Source organism: Sorex fumeus, unplaced genomic scaffold (assembly GCF_029834395.1).
Source record: "Sorex fumeus unplaced genomic scaffold, SorFum_2.1 ptg000063l, whole genome shotgun sequence".
Lineage (NCBI taxonomy): Eukaryota > Metazoa > Chordata > Mammalia > Eulipotyphla > Soricidae > Sorex > Sorex fumeus.
In genome coordinates this window covers 83086181-83105846 of record NW_026606120.1, presented here as the reverse complement: position 1 = coordinate 83105846, position 19666 = coordinate 83086181, and the positions used below count along the sequence as shown (strand labels likewise).

At 45.4% G+C, this 19666-nt stretch overlaps 1 protein-coding gene across 2 annotated transcripts in view; it reads right to left on the bottom strand.

Moving 5' to 3' along the window:
- The window catches only part of CEP112 (centrosomal protein 112), a 468287-nt gene that overhangs the window by 92361 nt on the left and 356260 nt on the right, over window positions 1-19666 (bottom strand). For both annotated transcript variants that reach the window (XM_056127155.1, XM_056127154.1), the window contains one exon: window positions 3661-3723. In XM_056127155.1, coding sequence (XP_055983130.1) covers window positions 3661-3723 — 63 coding nt within the window. The remainder of the gene's footprint in view (window positions 1-3660; window positions 3724-19666) is intronic.

Sequence of the window (19666 nt, the reverse complement as noted above, 5' to 3'; positions counted from 1 at the left end):
AAAATATGACAGGACAAGGGCAATTGTAGTTTGGCAAATGTTTGCCGTGATCAAAGAGTTGGGGGAAGAAAGCGCCTGAGCCCTCTCTACTGCTGGGGTTGCCACCCCGGATTGATGGTGGGGCAGGGAGGAGAAGGGTATTGCCCAGGCCATGGCAGGCATCAGGAGTGCAGGAAGGCGGGGGTGGGGGGGTGCAGTGTCTGCTGCCATCTCACATTTCTAAAATTTAAAAACAAAACCCACATTCCGGAAAAATTCTTTGAAAATTGGCTACTTTGTGAGTCATTTCACCAGATGAATTCAATGGGGTGTGTTTGTGTGTGTATGTGTGTGTGTGGGGGGGGGGGCATGTTACAAGGGGGTTGAGGAGGTAGGGTTAATGTGTAAGACTAAGATAAAAATAACAAGTATGTGATTCTGATGGAAATGACACTTGGAAGTGTGCCCAAAGACAGGGCCAGCCTGGCCATCATGGTGGACACGTGTATGGCAGGGGTTTGGTGTGCATGGCCCATTTGTGTGCATGGCCCATGGCCCTATCTTGATATCATCTTAAAGATTGAGTAACTTCATTTATGAGAGGAAAATAATGAAAACATTTTCCAAATTTAACCTGATGTTCCCCCAAGTACCAATGCAGTCATCACTAATGCATCCATCTTATTACTTTCTGGGGAACAGGGGCGGGGGGTGTATTGGAGAGATTTTGAAAAATCCGATAAACAGTTAAGCAACTTTGCTCTGAAATTCTCATCAGCTTCGATAAGAGCTCAGGGATTCCAGCAAACTAGCACTGGGAAACAGAAAGAAGTCAATCCATGGTTTGCTTTATAACATTCATTTTCAGATCATCTACTCCTCTGAACCAATCCAAACATTAGTTCACAGATATAAGTAAAGGCCCTCCCGTTGATCATCAATTTGCTCGAGCAGGCCCAGTAACGTCTCCATTGGAGACTTTGTTGTTACTGTGTTTGGCATATCGAATACGTCACGGGGAGCTTGCCAGGCTCTGCCGTGCGGGCGAGATACTCTCGGTAGCTTGCCGGGCTCTCCGAGAGGGGCAGGGGAATCGAACTCGGGTCAGCCATGTTGGCTGCGTGCAAGGCAAACGCCCTACCGCTGTGCTAACTATATATATATGTATACATATGTAAATACCTTTACACATGTAAATAATTATATAGATTTGTAGATGGGCAAAAATATTATCAGTGTATGGCTGCATTTTTACCTTTTATAGGAAGGACTGACTATTTTATTATGTGTTCAGACCCTTCCTAAGATCTCCAGTTTTCTTTTTTGGTGCTGCATTTTCCTTTCCTTTCTGAAAGGATGGTTACAATACATGATAACAGACACCAACTAGTTCTTCATCCTCTCCCCCTTCTCCCTTTTCCTCCACCTCCTCTTCCTCCTACCTGTTTTAATATTCAATACTTGTTCAATACCTCCCCAAATCTTAGCAGGAGATGAGAGATTTCGTCAAGTCTTAAACAGCCCAAAACAGTGCTGTTGCAATAAATGCTACCTCTTTCTGGAACACCCTCAATTCATTATGACTACCTTCTTTCCCTTTCCCTATTGCAAATTTCTTACATGTCTAGCAGTTATTAAGTACCTTATTCTGGACGATGCAGGGGATAGCGTTTACTTCAGCGCTTTACTCTGGACTAAGCACATTTGGGCATTGTGTCTCTCACTGCCTAGAGCGATCCCATGAGGTAAGTACTTCCGCCCCATTTTACAGGTGAGGACACTGAATTCCAGGGCACCCAGGTAACTCCCTCAAGGTCACGCCCCTGGCTCTGCTGCCTTTCAAGGGCAGGTCTGTCCATCTTCAAAGCTGACGCGCTCCCCCAAGGACACACACTGAATTTGCTTTCATATGAATTAATCAGGCACGTTTGTACGTTCCTCTGGACAAACTTCACTGCTCCTGTTTGCACTGCTATTACGGAGGCATTTCACAGCTATCTTCTATCACACTTTCGGTCAGCCTCTCCCAACCAGCATAAAAGCAAACGAAGCAAATGCAAGGGGAGGGGGGCAGCTGGGGATCTTCAGGTTAATGGTATTTCCCCAAGTCCCTTGCTCAGGGAAGGTCTGGAATGATGGCCGTCAAGCCAGAACCATCTTCTAAAGGTGTATAGACGAGTCTTTTGGAAGGGGAGTGGAGGGTCACATCTAATGAGTTTAGGGAACACTCCTGACTCTGTGCTCAAGGATCACACCTGGCAGTGCTGGGTGGGGGTAGGGTGTGTGGGTTGGGGGGAGGGGTCACACATGGTGCCAGGATCAAACCAGGGTCAACTGTGTGCAAGAAAAGTACCTGAGTCCCTCTGGCCCTGCACAGACAACTCCTCACTCACACAAAGCTGGAATGCTTTCATATGGGATGTGAGTGATGCAACGTACACATTTTAGACATAATTGGAAAACTTTAGGAACAGCACCATAAAGATTCCAGCCACCCAGCTACATCCCTGATCTGTGGGCTGGTGGTTTCGAGACGAAGTTCCAGAGTCAGGGTCAGGTTGGACCCTGGTGTCATCACCCACTGCCTGGTGCGACATCCCTTCTCTTGGTCTCAGTTTTCTCAGCTGGAAACATGGGGAGTTGATTGCTTCTCACCTGAGTTATGGTTACTAAAGATTGGGGGGTCCATGTGGCGGGGGCGCCATGAAAACGTTTGTGATTCAGTGACCAGTTCGTGGCTGGGCTTATTGCTTCGACCATTCTGTGGTAACACACAGAGTGGTCTGTCATTGTCACTTCATTCCCACAGAGCCCTGTCTATGAGCCAAAACACCATGGAAAGCTTCTTAAAAAAAAAATCATTAGATGTGATGCCACGGAATTAAAGGGCTTAATCTAGCCATCTGTAAGATGAAAATGCATCTTTATTTATTCTGGAATTACTCATACAACTGAGGAATGCCTGGGATTCCCTAAATGATATTATAGGATATCATTACAGCAACTTGGGCCGAAAACGTTCTCTGGCATCATATGTCAAGTAGAAACAAGCACCCGATTGTTGACCTTTGAAAAATGACTATAGAACAACAGACAGTGAGATACACATGTGAGGACTTAGGATTCCTTCCCCGCAAAGAAGCCACCAGCTGGGCTGTGAGCATTACCCAGAAGATGAATCACTTTGATTTGCGTGGTTAAGTAGTCTTTGGGTGCAGCTATGAAGAGCACTGATTAAAAAAAAAATAAAACCTAAAGAAAAAAAGAAAGAAAGAAAAAGCCCAGATGGTATCAAGCTGCTTACATCACAGAAGTAGGTGGGTATCTTCTGCCCTTGCGAAATTGGTTTCAGCCTGGGCTTGTTCAAGTCTACAGGCTGGTTTTACAACCTCTATGTGTGTGTGTGTGTGTGTGTGTGTGTGTGTGTGTGTGTGTATGTGTGTGTGTATGTGTATGTGTGTGTGTGTGTGTGTTACCAGTATATGTCACCTGTGCTCCAATGGTTCTATGTGTCTAATTACAAAACTCGAATAAGATGAAAATATTCAAAGCCCACTTCATTTATCCACGTGCCAATAAAAATGTGGTGCAAATCCACAAATACCAGAAAGCAGTGCGGGGTAGCTGGCAGCTGGCGTGCAGGGAGGTCCTCGAGAGGGCTCTGTGTTGGGCTATGCTTACCTGCGATGACTTGGCCAGCTTCTGAGTATACTCCTTCTCGATCTGCTTCAGCCTGCTGTTGGCCTGGAAAACACACACACATAGGCACACACATGAGCACACATGGTGACCTGGGAGCTTGGTATCTCATGCACATGCCCATTGCGGGGCAGCTGGGACGGCGGCCAGCTGTCCCGCCCTTCGGGGGCAGCCAGAAAACCACAGGGCTTGTCTTTGATCTAGCGCCAACTATTCATCACTTAAAAAGCGAAAAGCAAAAGCAAAAAAAAAAAATCCCTCTCTTGCCAATTATTAGACAAACACAGACTTCTGGGGTGGCGGGGGGTGGGGAGGGAGAGGGAGACACACACACAGAGAGAAAGAGAGATAGAGAGACAGAGAACGAGAGAGAAAGGAAAAGAGACAGAAAATGGACACAGCCAAAATGAGGCAGCCCCAGGAAGGAATAGGGCAGGGGGCAGAGGCACAGGGAGAGCCGCCCTGGGTACCCCTCCCTGCAGAGCTGCACCTCCCCTCCCCCTGCCAACACCAGCCACTGTTTCTGCAGTGACAAAAGCGTCAAACCATCTCGGGCTCTGTGACTGATGTGGCCCTCCTGAGTCCATCCACGTTGCCTAGAACGCTCCTCCCGTCTGCGCCCGTGACCTGCTCTCTGCTCTGCACCCCTTCGGGAGCACCACATTACCCTGAGGGTCCCCAACCGCCCCTGGATGCGCCCTCGTCGCCCCCCTTGGCCATCCCTGCCGGGCATTAAGAAGACCTTGGCAGTGTGGACGGGGCTCTCCAGCTCTGGAGAAGCTTCTGGTCACTACCCGCAAGACGGCTGCAGCCCCTCTCGCTGGCCTCTCTCCTTCATTCCTTTCTCTCCCTGTTTGACTACTTGGGTTTACTGCAGTCTCTCTTTTTTTCCTTCTTGTTCCTGTCTTTCTAAACTTAAAGAGATTTCTCAACTCAATTGGTAAAATCAAAGGACTTTTAAAACTCAGCTTCAAGGTCTGGTGTTTCCAAGTGATTCCCTGCCCCCATCTTCCCCCCTCCCCCCACCAATCCTCCAACCTTGGTTCTCTGACTAGCATCATCACTGGCATTTCTACAGATGATGACACCGATGCACAGAGAGGTTAAGAGACCTGAGGAGTCCCCCACCGCTACAGAGAGTGATGGAGTCAGAGCGGAGGAGGAGAGCTCTGGGGCTTCAGCAAGAGGCCAAGGGCCAATGATGACTAGATAAAGAGGTCGTGGCACAGAAACACCATGGAATACTGCTCAACTAGAAGAAAAGATGAAATCATGCCATTGGTGACTATGTGGGTGGGTCTGGAACCTACCATGCTGAGTGGCGTTGGGAGGAGAGATTGGGATAGAGAATGAGCGCTCTGTAATGTGATATGTGAAGTAACATAATAAAGAGACAAAAACTCAAAAGGCAACAGAAGCTGAGAGTTGATATTTTTGTTGTGGTTTTTTTTTTGCCACACCCAGCGATGCTCAGGAATGACTCCTGGAGGTACTCGGGGGACCCTATGGGATGCCGGGGATCAAACGTGGGTGGGCTGCAAGGCAAGTGCCCTCCCTGCTGTACTGTCACTCCAGTCCTGGGAGCTGATCTTCAATAGGAAGTGTATCATGCAGGGGGGGAGGGGCAGGGGGGAGGGGACGCTGGGACACGATGTGGGGGACACTGACGCTCTATGGAGGGTGTGGTGTCGGAATGTTTCCTGCCTGAATCCCTGCCGTCATCAATACTGTAAATCACATAAATATATAAAGTGAAATAATCTTCAATACGGTCTCCTTTTTCACCCAAGTTGATTTGATTCTTAAATCCCGACACCCACACATCTCTCTCTACTGACTTTTTTCAGGTTAGCTGGCATTCCCCGCCCCCCTCCCCAGCTCATTTCTGCCTTTCACTTTGGCTACTTCCTCCAAGAGCCTGGCAGCACTTGATGAAAGCGGCCCCCATCTGCAGACGCCTGGGGCAGGCAGCTTCGGGCAACTGGGTCCAGATAAATGTGGTGTGAGCCCAGGACATGGAGTTCTAGGCCCCCCTTCTGATGCCGGGATGGCACCACCCACCCCCAGACTTGCCTGCAAAGAAGCCAAGCTCCCCTCCACCTCTCTCTGAACTGAACACCTGAGCCTTCCAAAAGTTCTAGAACAGGAAAGGGCTTGCTGCACAAGCCACAAGCCACCCCTGCCCCCTCCTGAAACTAGCTGTTGGATTCTCAGATCCTTTAAGCCCATTTTACGCCTGGCTCATTCTCAGCTTCTCTTGTACTTCTGGAACCGTAGGTATTACTGTCATCTCCTCTCTTGTTCTCTGCAGAATTTACAAAAAATATTGATGTCTGGGCATCAGAGAGTGAGTGTAGAGGCTAAGGTGCTTGTTTTGTAGCTCACTGATTCCAGTTTGATCCCTGGCACTGCAGAGGGCCGCCTGAGCACCACCAGGAGTGATCCCTGAGCACAGAGCCAGGAGTCAGCCATGGGCATTGCTGGGGACGGCTCCAAAGAGCCTTCTCCCGACCTAACTGACACCTGATTTCCCTCCCCAGGCAACAGGACTTAGAAACTCCCGGCAGCTATTTCTCATGTCCAGCCGAGGCGGTTTGAGAACACTGGCCTCATGCCCCTTTTAACATCCTAGTCTCATTCCCTGAGTGTGGAGATGAGTGGGCAAGCTTTGTCACGCTGGTTACTGGGCAGCAGGTGACCTCTTCCTTCTGGCCTCACCAATAGAAGGAGGCAGTGACGCTCTGACTTTGCCCCACTCCAGCCATCTCTCCACTCCAGCGTGAGGAAGTGGGCCGGCCAGTCCCCACCATGTGAGACCCAGGCACGCAGGTACAGACCTTAGCAGAGAGCCTGCCGTGAGAACGGTCACCCGGGAGGTGGACAGATGGCACAGCCCGCTTCTTCATTACTCCTGTGGCCAGTGGCCTTCCTAACTGCAGTGACCCGATGCTTGGACCTCATTCACAAGGCGAAGGCCAAAGGCCCGTGTCAGAGTACCCAGAGGTGCGGCCTCCGGGAAAGCATTAAGTGATGGGGTGGCCCTGGCCACGGCGAGGATACAGGCAGAAGAGAGCAGTCTCACCCCAGCTGAGCAGGGGCTGCCGCTCTCAGCCGCCCAAACCGGCGAGCAGGAGTTTCTGTGCCAGAGAAGCTTCCAGAGGCTTTCCGGCTCCAGTAGCTGCAGCGGACCCCGGCCAGAACCGGGCAGGCGATAGATTTCAGGCCCAGAGCAGCTCTTTAGAGGTTAGGCCACAAATTCCCCCGCATTCATAATCCTGATCCCAAGAGCTCACTGGGGAGATCTTGGTGAGACACGGTGGGGGGGGGGGGGTGAAGCAAGTGCTCACAGTCACTTTTTTTCCAAAGCAAGCTGGAGACTGGCCTCCCTTCTAGCTAGGAAATGAGGGCACTTTCCAGGAGGGCATTTTGGCCACTCCAACCTCGTAAGGTTTGTTCCCATTCTGCGCATATATATATAGATATATATATATATATAGATATAGATATATATATATATATATATAGCGCAGCGGTAGGGCGTTTGCCTTGCACACAGCCAGCCTGGCTGAGCCAGGTTCGGGTCCTCCGCCCCTCTCAGAGAGCCTGGCAAGCTACTGAGATTCAATATGCCAAACACAGTAACAAGAAGTCTCACAATGGAGACGTTACTGGGACCGCTCAAGCAAATCGATGAAAAACGGGAGGACAGTATTTCATTGTTTTCAGTGTTTCATATAAAATCACAAAATACTTGATAAAACATTTGTTGCTTATTGAATAAACACTTATGGGAGCCTCTGCCACATGCCCGACTCTGTTTTAAGTGTTCCGTGTAAATATTTACCCACCAGAAAAAAAAACAGAACAACTAATGGCAGTGTCATAAAAATTGTCACTTTTCCCTGAAAGTGCTGGGGGCCAGGGGTGCTGGTGAGGACAGGAGAGTCTGGGTCACAGTGGGGTACTTCCCTCCCTGTGGCCTGCTGCGCCCTGGGCCTCACAAACCACTGATGCAGCCACTGTTCCAGGATTACCTCAGTGAGAAAAAGAATCCAAAATCTCTCCTTATCCCAACAGAACTTTTATCCTAGGGAGAGGGGAAAAAAGAAGTAGCACCAAGTGATATTAACTTGGGACAGTGCCAGTGCTACGGAGAGAGATCACGCCGGAGTAGAAGGTGAGGAGAGAGAAGAACTGACAGTGCAAAAACTCAGAAAGTCAGGGTGGGGTGGGGGCAGGGGGGGTGGTCTGGCTGAGAAGAGAAAGGTGAGAAAATGCTGCAGGAGTCCAAGGATGCCCTGATGGATCCCAGGAAAAGTGCAGGAGGCTCAGGGGGAGCCAATGCAAAGGGTCTGGGGTGGAGGCAAGCCAAGAGCCCCACCTACAGTGAGATAAGAGTGGTGGGAGCAGGGACTCAACCTCCTCGGTCAGTTGGTGAAGGTCAGCAACGCCGGTGGAACAGCAAAGAAGTAAAATGACATGGAGAGAGCAGAGTCGAGGAGGGGAAGACGGAGCAGAGGCAAGGGGTCCGACTTTATTACTATGAGAGAAAGAGGCTGGCAGATTGCAGGGCAAGCAAGGACCAGAAAGGGTTGGTCTGAGATGTTCTTGTAGCTGGGCCGACCAAACGCATGTGTGGAGGGACAAAGATGCGGCTGGCGGGTGGGGCCCGGGGGCCCGAGGTGGAGTGGCAGAGTCACCTCCCAGGCATCCACCAGGGAGCATCCTGCCTAGAGTCTGGACGTTAGATAAGGACTTGCGTTTTGGGAACCACCCCTCCCACGCTGCCCCGCCCCCTCCCCAAGTTCCCACGATGCCTTTTCCAGGCTCTCAGAGTCAGACCTATGGAAATGGAGAGGCTTCAGCTCCAACAATCCTGTCACAGGCGTGTGCTCCCGGTGACCCTGCTTCTTTGCTTCTCACCCCATCCACAGGGAAGGAATCCTGCAACTCTGCTTCTTTTCCTGGGAGTGACCGAAACTTTCCTTCAACTAAAATGATGCTCTGATTTCCACTAGGGCTAAGGAGGGCGTGCGGATGCTGAGGGAGCTATTTGCTGACTGTATGTGGGAGCTTGTTGGACGTCTTCACAGGGTCATAATTGCCCAATGAAGGCACCAGCCAGCAGGTAGCCCCTGGGGTCAAGCTACAAAGTGCGTGGCCCCTGCCCGAGGCACCTTCTGGGTCTGCACGCAGTGACTGAAGCGAGTTCAGCCCAGAGGAGGCGGGTAGACCCAGGATGAGACTTGGGGCAGGGGACTGGACTGGAAGGAGCTATATTCCAGACATGAGTTCCTCTGAGTTCAGTTCTAGAAGGTTCCAGCAAATTGTGATTGGTAAGTGGTGAGATCAATAATTCCTAATGCTGGAAGAGGGCCAAGTCTTGAACAGCCAGAATGGTGGGTGCTCATCCAACATCTGTCTTCCTAGAATGTCACGATCATACTTTGGTCATGGGACTAGTGAAACCTACCTACTTCACTGTAAAGTTATCATGTATCTAGCCTAACAAATGGAACCAACTGGTCACCTGCAAGTCACATATGCTTCTCAAATAAACTCCAATATTTTCAAAAAGAAGTTAAGAATATCCAACTTTCAAAATAATAGAAATTTTACAATGTGTACCCAACAGTGAAAGACCCTCAGGCCTTAGGACAAGCATGAATCTGTGACCAAAAGGAGGAGGAAGTAATTCTAGAGTTAGACCCTGGTATGACAGAGATGGCAAAATTATTAGTAAACAAAGACTTTAAAATAGGCAAATATTTAATAGGTACTTATTAACCAAAATATTTAAACAAAATGACAGAAATGAAAGCTAAAAAAAAATTAAGTAAGCTGGTGGGAACACTGCAGTATGTCTTACAAAAAGAAATTTTACCCTGATGGGATTAAGAACAGATTGAGCACTAGAGGTTAAAGGATTCATTTACATGTCACAGGCATTTTGATTATTACCAAATGATTCCCATAGAGACAAAAAGTAAATCTTTAATAATGTAGTAATTTATGAGACTATCACATCATCAAACATATGGGCAATTATATATTAGAAGGAGAAGGTTCAGAAAAATATTTGAAGATGCAGTAGTTGAATCTTTTTCAACATATAGAAAACTATAAATCTGAAGTCTAAAAGAGAAACGAAAAAAATGCTAAACACAATGAAAAGCACACTAAGATGTTATAAATGGCAAATACAAGAAAAGAAATAAAGATAAAAACCTTGAAAAGAGCCAGGGAAACTGATACATTAAAAAGCCATGTCTGACTGAAGATCTCATATCAGAAACTATGCTAGTCAGAAAACAATAGTGAAAATTTCAAATGCCAAAAGGAAGATGCTTTTCTAATATAGATTTCATATTTAGTGAAAATACCCTCTAAAACTAAAGATGAAATACTGTGATTGTCATAAAACAGTCTGGGGATTTATCCCTAGCAGACATATGCTGTGTAAAACCCAAAGGTTCAGGAAGAAGGAAAACACTAAATGGACACCAACCTCGAAAAGTGACAACAGCTACTACGAAAAATACGTCCTCACCAAAACTGCTGGTAGCAACCCCCAAGTGCCAAACCCGAAAACAGTTCCCTGAGCAATGCTGTGTGCACCCTTCAAAAGTGAAAAGATGAAAACCAGCAGAACAGATATCGATAGTTATGCTAAGTATAAATGATTAAAAAAAATCCCATTTCAGTGATTAAGGTTGTCAGACTGGATTAAAAATATTCTTAAGATAAGCACTTTATATAGTCGAAGTCACATCTGCAATTGTTTGTACATTGCAGCACTCTTTACAATAGCCAGAATCTGGAAAAAACCTGAGTGCCCGAGAACAGATGACTGGTTAAAGAAACTTTGGTACATTTACACAATGGAGTACTATGTAGCTGTTAGGAAAGAGGAAGTCATGAAATTTACACATAAGTGGCACTAGTGGAAAGTATCATATTAATCAAAATGACTCAGAAAGATAGGGATAAACATAAAAAAATTGCATTCATCTGGGGAACATAAAGTAACAAAATAGGAGACTAACACCCAAGAATGGCCGAGATTAGTACCAGGAATTTTACTCCATGGCTTGGAGGCCAGCCACACATGCTAGGGGAAAAGGGAGCTCAGATAGAAAAGGGAACACCAAATAAAGGTGTTGGCAGGATCCTCCCAGGATGGGAGAAACATGCTGAAAGTAGACTATAGACCAAACATGACTGTCACCCATTGCCTCTTTTGCAAACCACAACACCTAATAAGAGAGAGAGAACAAAAAGGAATGCTCTACCACAGAGGCAGGGTGGGATGGGGGGATGGGCGGTAGGGAGGGATACTGGGATCCATGGTGGTGGGAAATGGGCACTGGTGGAGGGATGGGTATTTGATCATTGTATAATTGAAACTCAAGCACAAAAATTTGTAAGTCTGCAACTGTACCTCATGATGTCTCACTAATAAAAAGATAAGCACTTTATTTTTAAAAGGTTAAAATGAAAATGATGGAGAAATATGTACCATGCCAAATGCCAAGAGGACTCATGGGTGGCACAGCCCTGCTATGTCAAGGTAATTTCAAAACGAAAAAAGTTCAGCAGAGAAAAAGAGATTTTTTTATCATTTAATTCATAAAATGACATAACAATCCTCATGTGTCTGAACTTAATTTCAGAGCTTCCAAATATACAGGTAAGGACTGAGGGAACTGGAAAAGTAGGCGAATCCACAAATTATAATGGATAAGTTGGTAACACTTTCCTTTTAGGAACTATTAGAAAAAAAGTGAAATTAATGAGGACACAAAGATGATTTTAAAAATGCCACTTCATTCTCTGAGCTGCCTTTCCCCCACCCCGCCAGGTGTGTTCTGTTGGCCTCCAAGCCATGGGGGTGAGGTGTGGGAGGGATACTGGGATCAGTGGTGGTGGAGAATGGGCACTGGTGGAGGGATGGGCACTTGATCATTGTATAACTGAAACCCAAGCACAAAAATTTGTAAGTCTACAACTGTACCTCATGGTGTTTCACTAATAATTAAAAAAAATGCCACTTCCAAGCATGGCAAATAAATCAAGAATGACGATACTTTGGGCTATACAACAAATTTTATACAGAACATCAAATCATACAGAACATAATCACTGACCACAACAGTTAAATTATAAACTTACAACAGAAATAAACCTATTTCCCAATTATTTGGGAAAGAAAAAAAATACCAAATTTTTGAGTTAAAGAAGAAATCAACAGACTATTAGAAATGACTTTGAAATTAATTAAAATTAACAAAAATGGAAGCATAAAATTTATGAAACATAATTAAATCAATACTAATAGCAAAATTGTAGCTCTGAATTATTTTACTAAGTAGCAGAGAACCCTCCCCCCCAAACTGTGTTCTATAATAAGGGTTTAAGATTTATGAGGAACCTTGAGAAATAGAAATTTCAGACAAAATAAGCAGGATAAAATAGTAACTATAAGGAACAGACATCAATGAAATGGAAAATAAAACGAGAGAGAAAATCAACAAAACCCAAAGCTGGTTCTCTGAGAAGAGATGACTGTAATGAATAAATCTTGAGAGAGAGACTGATCAGAAACCACACTGAGAAGATAGAAACTATTACCAGGGACTTTGCTGTCAGTCTGTCAGCAGTAAAAGGGAATAAGGAAATGGCATGAACAACACTGTTTAGATACAATGGATTTCCCCCATGACACAAATTACCAAAAGCAACTTAAGAGGTGACATAAAACACAGCTCTACATCTCTCAAACTCAGGTGGTTTTGCTAGTGGATTCTATCAAACATCTAAGGAGTACATAGTATCAACTCTGTGAAAAGTTCCAAAAAAGCAGAAGAGGCAAGAAAATGCACCCCAGGAAGGGTTAAGGAGCAAAGTTCCTTCACCCGAACATGGTCTCCAGCCTCTTCCCAACCTATCAAAGAGCTTACGTATTAGTTCTCCCCACATTGCCCTCCCTCACATCACCCCAATTTCCTTCATTTCGTCCTACACTGGCCCATTTCCATGTGATTATATGCAGATTAGATTTTTTTTAATTCATGCAAACACACGTGCACACCAACACCCCTATGTACCCACAAACTAATTGTATGCCCTAAACTGATCTGTCCCTGGGATGATGTCACAGACATTTATTTGGAGTCCCCTCGTTGTCAGCAAACTTATGTTTACAGGAGGGTAAAGATGGGGAGGAGACAGAGGGGTGTGTCATGAAGGGACTAAGCACAGGGCATTTCTGGGCAAAGCTGGGAGGTAGTTTCCCCTCAGAGAAAGCTTGGGCGACAAGACTAATGATGATGAGAATGATGACAAGGGCCAAACAGTAAATATTTATTTGGCGCTTACTCTGACGTGATGCTTAAATGTTTTACCATATTAGCAGAAACTCTGAGGTAGGTACAGTTATTATCCACATTGACAACGAAACTGAGAGGCATCAAGGGTAAGAAAAGATTATCCCAAGATTACCCCAGTGGAATGACAAGGAATTAATCTACTGAGAAAGAAGACGACGAGAATTGCAGAATGAAGAGGGCTGAATTTTGAAGGACAAATATTTTCTCATTGTCTGTGGGGTGTCTTTGTATCCTGGTCATTATTTCCTTTGAGATGAAGAAGTTTAATAACTTAATGTCATCCCATTTGTTCACCTTTATTTCTGCTTGCTTGGCTAATAGTGCTAGATCCTTAAAAACGCCTCTAGCTTCAATGTCATGGAGGGTGTTGCCTCTGTTTATCTCGAAGTAACATGGATTCAAGTATGATCACTTGATCACTTGACATCCTGTTACTCATTGATTTGCTCGAGCGAGTGCCAGTAACATCTCCATTCATCCCTGTCATGTGCTAGTGTAGTCCCATGGCATCTGCTCATTCTAGGAAAACAAAGAGCCTCAAACTGATCATTGAGGGTCTTGATGAAGAAGTCTGACCATCTAGTAGGTGGGCGGCCATGTGATCTTTTTGATGTCCTGTGGAATCCAGTCGGTAATGGCTCTAGTCCAGCGGTCATCTCCAAATCTCATTACGTGTCCAACCCATCTGATTTTCAATGCCTTGGCAAATGAGACAGTGTCCCTGATTCTTGACTGTCAACGGAGGTTGGAACTCTGGATTCTTTCTCTCATTTGAATGAAGCATGATACTCCAAGCATAGCTCTTTCGATTCCTCTTTGGGAGACCTGAATAGAGTTCTCATCCTGTTTTCGTAGCACCCAGGTCTCTGAGGCATATGTTAATGCAGGAAGAACAGTGGAATCGAAGAGACGTGCCCAGAGCTGGAGGTTCTTTATCCTCTTAGCTATTTCTTCTGCGTTCTTGAAGGCGTTCCAAGCTGCTCTCTTCCTCCTGTGAAACTCAGGTGTCAGGTCATTCGTCATGTTGACTTCTTGACCTAGGTACACGTAACTGTTGCATTCGGAGATGTTCGTTCCATTGAGAGTGAATGGAAAGTCAGGAATGAGACTGTTTCTCATAAACATTGTTTTTGTGAGATTCAGCTGTAGTCCGACCTTTCCACACTCAAGGTCAAAGTCGGCCAGCATTTGTGCCGCTTGGCTAATGTTTGGTGTTATTAGAACGATGTCATCAGCAAAGTAGAGGTGGTGTAGTTGCTGACTATCTATTTTCACTCCCATTCCTTCCCATTCCAGTCATCGCATGACGTTCTCGAGGGTGGAACTGAAGAGTTTCAGTGAAATGATAACACCCTGCTGAATCTCTCTCTTGACATGGATGATCACTTCTTAAAATCCTTTAAGAAGGATTCAAGTATATTACAATCATGATCACGATCACGACTCTCCTGTTGTTCGTTGATTGCCTCGAGCACGCCCCAGTAATGTCTCCTTCGTCCTAGCCCTGAGATTTTTTTAAAATGTGCCATATTCAAGGCTCTTTCAGGGTTAGGAGAATGAGACCCATCATTGTTACTGGTATTTGGCATATTGGGTACGCCACGGGGAGTTTGCCAGACTCTGCCGTGTGGGCAAGTTACATTCAGTAGCCTGCCAGTTTGTCAAAAGTAAGAATGAGATAATAAGATGTCGCTTCTGGGAGCTGGGTTTTATAGTCTCTGGGTCTTGGCCGTTGATGGGATTACATGACACCAGGGGGCCAGTTGTTGGGTGTGACCCCTGCCTACTGGAATATGGAGTATATCAAGGTCTCCAAGTATATAGAGGTCTTTAAACCATTTTGATTTGATATCTTGATGTCTGTGCATGATATTCATTATTTTGCATGTGGCTGACCAGTTTTCCTGACACCACTTGGGAAAAGCAAATCAAAAAACAATGAAGTATCACCTCACACTAGAGAGACTGGCACACATCAAAAATAACAAAAACACTTAGTGTTTTGTGAGGGGGGAAAAGGAACCCTCATTCACTGCTAGTGGGAATACTGACTGGTCCAGACTTTTGGGAAAACAATTAAAAAATTATGAATTGAGTTTCCATATGACCCAGCAATACCAATAAGAAAATTAGGAATTGAATTTCCATCAATTGTCGATTGCCTCGAGCAGGCCCCAGTAACGTCTCTTTCATCCTAGCCCTGAGATTATATTCAAGGCTCTTTAGGAGAATGAGACCCATCATTGTTACTGGTATTTGGCATATTTGGAACGCCACGGGGAGTTTGCCAGACTCAGAGTTTGCCCTGTGGGCAGGCTACATTCGATAGCCTGCAAGTTTGTCCAAAGTAGGAATGAGATAATAAGATGTCATAAAAAAGATGTCTTGATAAGATGTCAAGACCGCATTTGCGGCCGTGCGGTTCCGGGAGCTGGATTTTATAGTCTCTGAATTTCCGTATGACCCAGAAATTTCACTCCTTGTACTATACCCCAAAGACCCCAAAACACAATCCAGAAATTTCACTCCTTGTACTATACCCCAAAGACCCCAAAACACAATCCAGAAATTTCACTCCTTGTACTATACTCCAAAGACCCCAAAACACAATCCAGAAAAGACCTTTCCATGCCTATGTTCATTGCTGCACTGTTCACAATTGTTAAAATTTGGAGATAATCCAAATGCCCAAGAACAAATGACTGGAATACTACTCGAATACTACTCAGCCATAAGAAAAGATGAAATCCTACAAATCTGCTGCTAGGTGGATGGATGATTTCGAGAGTATCATGCGGAATGAAGTTAGTCAGAGCAAGATGGACAGACAGAGAATGATCTTTCTCACATGCAGCATATAAAAGACATAGTATGGGAATAGCTAATGTCCTGAAACAACAGAAACAAAGAGCATGCAAACTGGTCTTCAGTAGGGAGCTTGGGTGTGGGGAGAGGGACACAGGGAAGGGGACATGAAAGCCATATGCAGGATATCACTGAGCCGAAAAGATAAGTGTGTGTGTGTGTGTGTGTGTGTGTGTGTCGGGGGGGGGGTGCCTGCCACAGAGGATTCAGCGGGGTGGGTGGAGAACTGGGGATATTGGTAGAGGAAAGTGAAGACTAGTGAAGGGATTGGTGCTGAAACATGTGCTTGAAACTCAGTCATGAATAACTTCATAATTTAAGGTGTCTCAAAAAGAAAGGAATGAAGAAAGGAAGGAAGGAAGGAAGGAAGGAAGAAGAGAAGGAAGGAAGAAAGAAAGGAGGAAGGGAGGGAGGAAGGGAGGGAGAGAAAAGAAAAGAAAAAAGAAACGAAGAAAAGAAAACAAAAGAATCTTGAAGTTACAGGACACTGGCATCCAAAGCTCTCCACTTCTCCCTCACTCCACTGTCCTGGGAATGTTCACCTACCCTCAGCCTTCCAGTCTTGTTTCCTCATTAGTTTGAGAATTAGTTAGTGTTCACTGAAGGTGAGAGTCCACTTTCCTTAGGACCCCAGTCATCACAACATCATCAACAATGAATGGAACTCTGTGTGCATGTGTGCACGTAATAAATACAAAATATTTAGAATATTAAAAAGGAAAATCAAAGGCAGAAAGAAGTGCCTCAAGTGCAATGCTAGAGTCCCAGTTCTAGGGTTATTTCGAGTAAGGGTGAGGGTGGGGCTGTGTGGGCCATTTTGCCTCAGATCCAGCTTGCTCCACCATCCACAAACAAGTCACTCATGAAAGGAATGATGGCAACAGAGTGATAGGTGATGTGGGGTGGGGTGGGGGAGGGTTTCTGGGCCTGATTCTGTGCCTGGAGGGGAGGAGGGCTGGGAGGTCTAGACTCAAACTTTGACTAGCCTCCAGTCTATCACAGGGACCAAAGAACCAATAGCAACAGCAAGCTGGCTTGGGTCTGAGGAGAGAGGGCTTGGTTTGCTCCGGAAGGGCGCGAGGGGTCACAGGGGCTCCAATTCCCACTGGGAGAGAGATCCAGGTGAGAAAGAGGTTCCTGAGCTCCGGCTCTTGGCCGATATGACCGCTGATACTATCCTTGTGTCCTTCACATCAACTCAGCCTTCATAGGGGAGTCAGAGAAGGGGGGAGGGGCATCCTGACTAGAGTTTTTCTACTTTACATTATAAACTTTTACCCATGCAATTCCATTATTTTGAAACAGCTTTGATTACTTTGGGCCACAATCTGGTGGTCCTTAGGGATCACTCCTGGTGGGCTCTGCTCCAAGCACCTTACCTCTTATACTACTATATCTCTGTAGTGAACTTTTCAAACATTTTATTGAATGATGAAATTTGATTTAAAAACCACAAAAGCTAAGTAGAGTTTTTTTTCAAATCTAATTATGCCTTGTAGGTTACTAGGCATTGATCAAACAGAATAGCGATGTCTTTTTGAGGAGCTATTTTCACTCTCCCTTCCACTTTTAAAGCTCTCAGAATGAGTGAAGAATTAATGTCATTAACAAAGCTCCAGTTTTGTTGTACATTTAATGAAACGCTCACAGTGCTTTTATTTACCAGGCACTGATGTTTATTGGGTTGAATGTTGAGAAGAAATTTAATTCACCTACCACTTGATCATATTAAATTGTTGACAGCACTCTCCAAACGAGGTGGGCTGCTAATAACGATACTTCTTGAATTGTTTTTATTGTTAAATGCTCCTTCTTGAAACATACATTAGGGATTGGAGCAACAGGAAGTGAGCAGACACTGATGAGCATTTCTATGGGTCAGGTGAGAATACAGACAGATTTAGGATAAAGTCGCTGATTGTTGTTTCATCTTAAGGTTTTCTTTCTTTCTTTCTTTCTTTCTTTCTTTCTTTCTTTCTTTCTTTCTTTCTTTCTTTCTTTCTCTCTCTCTTTCCCTCCCTCCCTCCCTCCTGTGTTTGACTGGTTTGGGGTCACACCTAGCTGTGCTAAGGAGCTACTTCTGGCTCTGAGTTCAGGGGTCACTCCCAGTGAGATTTATGGGATCAACTATGGTTCTGGGGAAAGACCCGAGGCCATCACACAAAGCAAAGTGTGCCGGCTGGCACTCCAGCCTCTTGGGCTTCACCCCACACCTTGCATCCTAAGACTTCTGCATCTCACTATGAGTCAAGGGTATGTTCTCAGTTTGAGACAATGATTACAAGAAAAGGGGACTTCAATGGCTCTTCTTCCTTCTACTTGTGGCATATAAAGCACAACTTTCGAAAGTGGCAGATTGGACTAAATAACAAAACATCTGCACAGGTCCATGTTCTACGTAGAGTGATTTTTCCCAATGGGCGCCCATGTTGCTGGGACATCAAACCCAGGGTCTGCTTCACGTGTCTGAGACATTGGCACTACCACCAGACCACATGCTTTGTCTGCAACTCTACTTTCAGTTCACTTCAATTCAAAATGACTGGACCATCTTAGCTGCTTTACCTGGAACAAAAAAAGCTAATACTGGGATCCCAAACTGTTTTGCTTTTTTGGACTATAATTTGCAAAATTCTTTGGAGAAGCTACATTCTTTGTGACAAGAGAAACAGGATAGTGGGGGCAAAGGGTTATTGTGTCACTCTCTGTGGAATGAGATCACTCAGTATGCCCTCAGTAAATACTCGTAGATTAATTTTAGGGAAAAAATTAGATAGCTAATTACTATAATCCTGAACTCGGCCCTATTCCTGAAGATGCTAAGTTTGTATTAGATGCGCTTGGTCTAGAGTGTCAACACAATGGTCAAACAATGTGCATTTATGAGAACCTAAAGAATAACGTGGAGAGTATCAACCTAAGTGAAATGTATCAGAAAGAGAGGGACAGACATAGGATGGCTGCACTCATTTTGTGGAATATAAAACAACGTAAGATGAGACTGACACCCAAGGACAGTAGAGACAAGGGCCAGGAATATTGCCCCATAGTCGGGAGCCTGTCTCATGAGCTGGGGGAGAAGGCAGCTGGAACAGAGAAGGGATCACTAAGTCAACAATGGTTGGAGGGATGGGATGGGATGGGAGATGTGTGCTGAAAGTAGATAAAGGACCAAATGTGATAGCCTCTCAGTATCTATATTGCAAACCATAACGCCCCAAATTAGAGAGTATGGGGTAAATTGTCTGCCATGGAGGCAGGGGAAGGGTTGGAAAGGGGGGTACATTGGGGACACTGGTGGTGGAAAACGTGCACTGGTGAAGGGATGGATGTTCGATCATTGTGTGACTGAAACTCAAACATGAAAGCCTGTAACTGTATCTCATGGTGATTCAATAAAAACAAACAAACAAACAAGCAGACAAAAATAACACTGGGGGTTTTAATGTACTACAGAAATGCTGGGACTGGAAGATGGCACGAGGGCAAAAGTGCCTGCTGTGGGCAAGTGAGGCCACTCACTGGAACCCCCAAGCTGCGGTCTTTGCAGTCAGTGGTGTTCAAGCACCAGAGCGAAAGAGTGTGACCCTTGGCAAGCCCCACAACCCAAGCTGTGTGAGCGTCACAACCAGGCAAGTGTGCAATTTCCTGCCCAGCATCAGAGAATCATTTGCAGGAAGAAGGGGTGGGGGGACTCAGACAGATTAAGCTTCTCACCATTGCAACATATATAT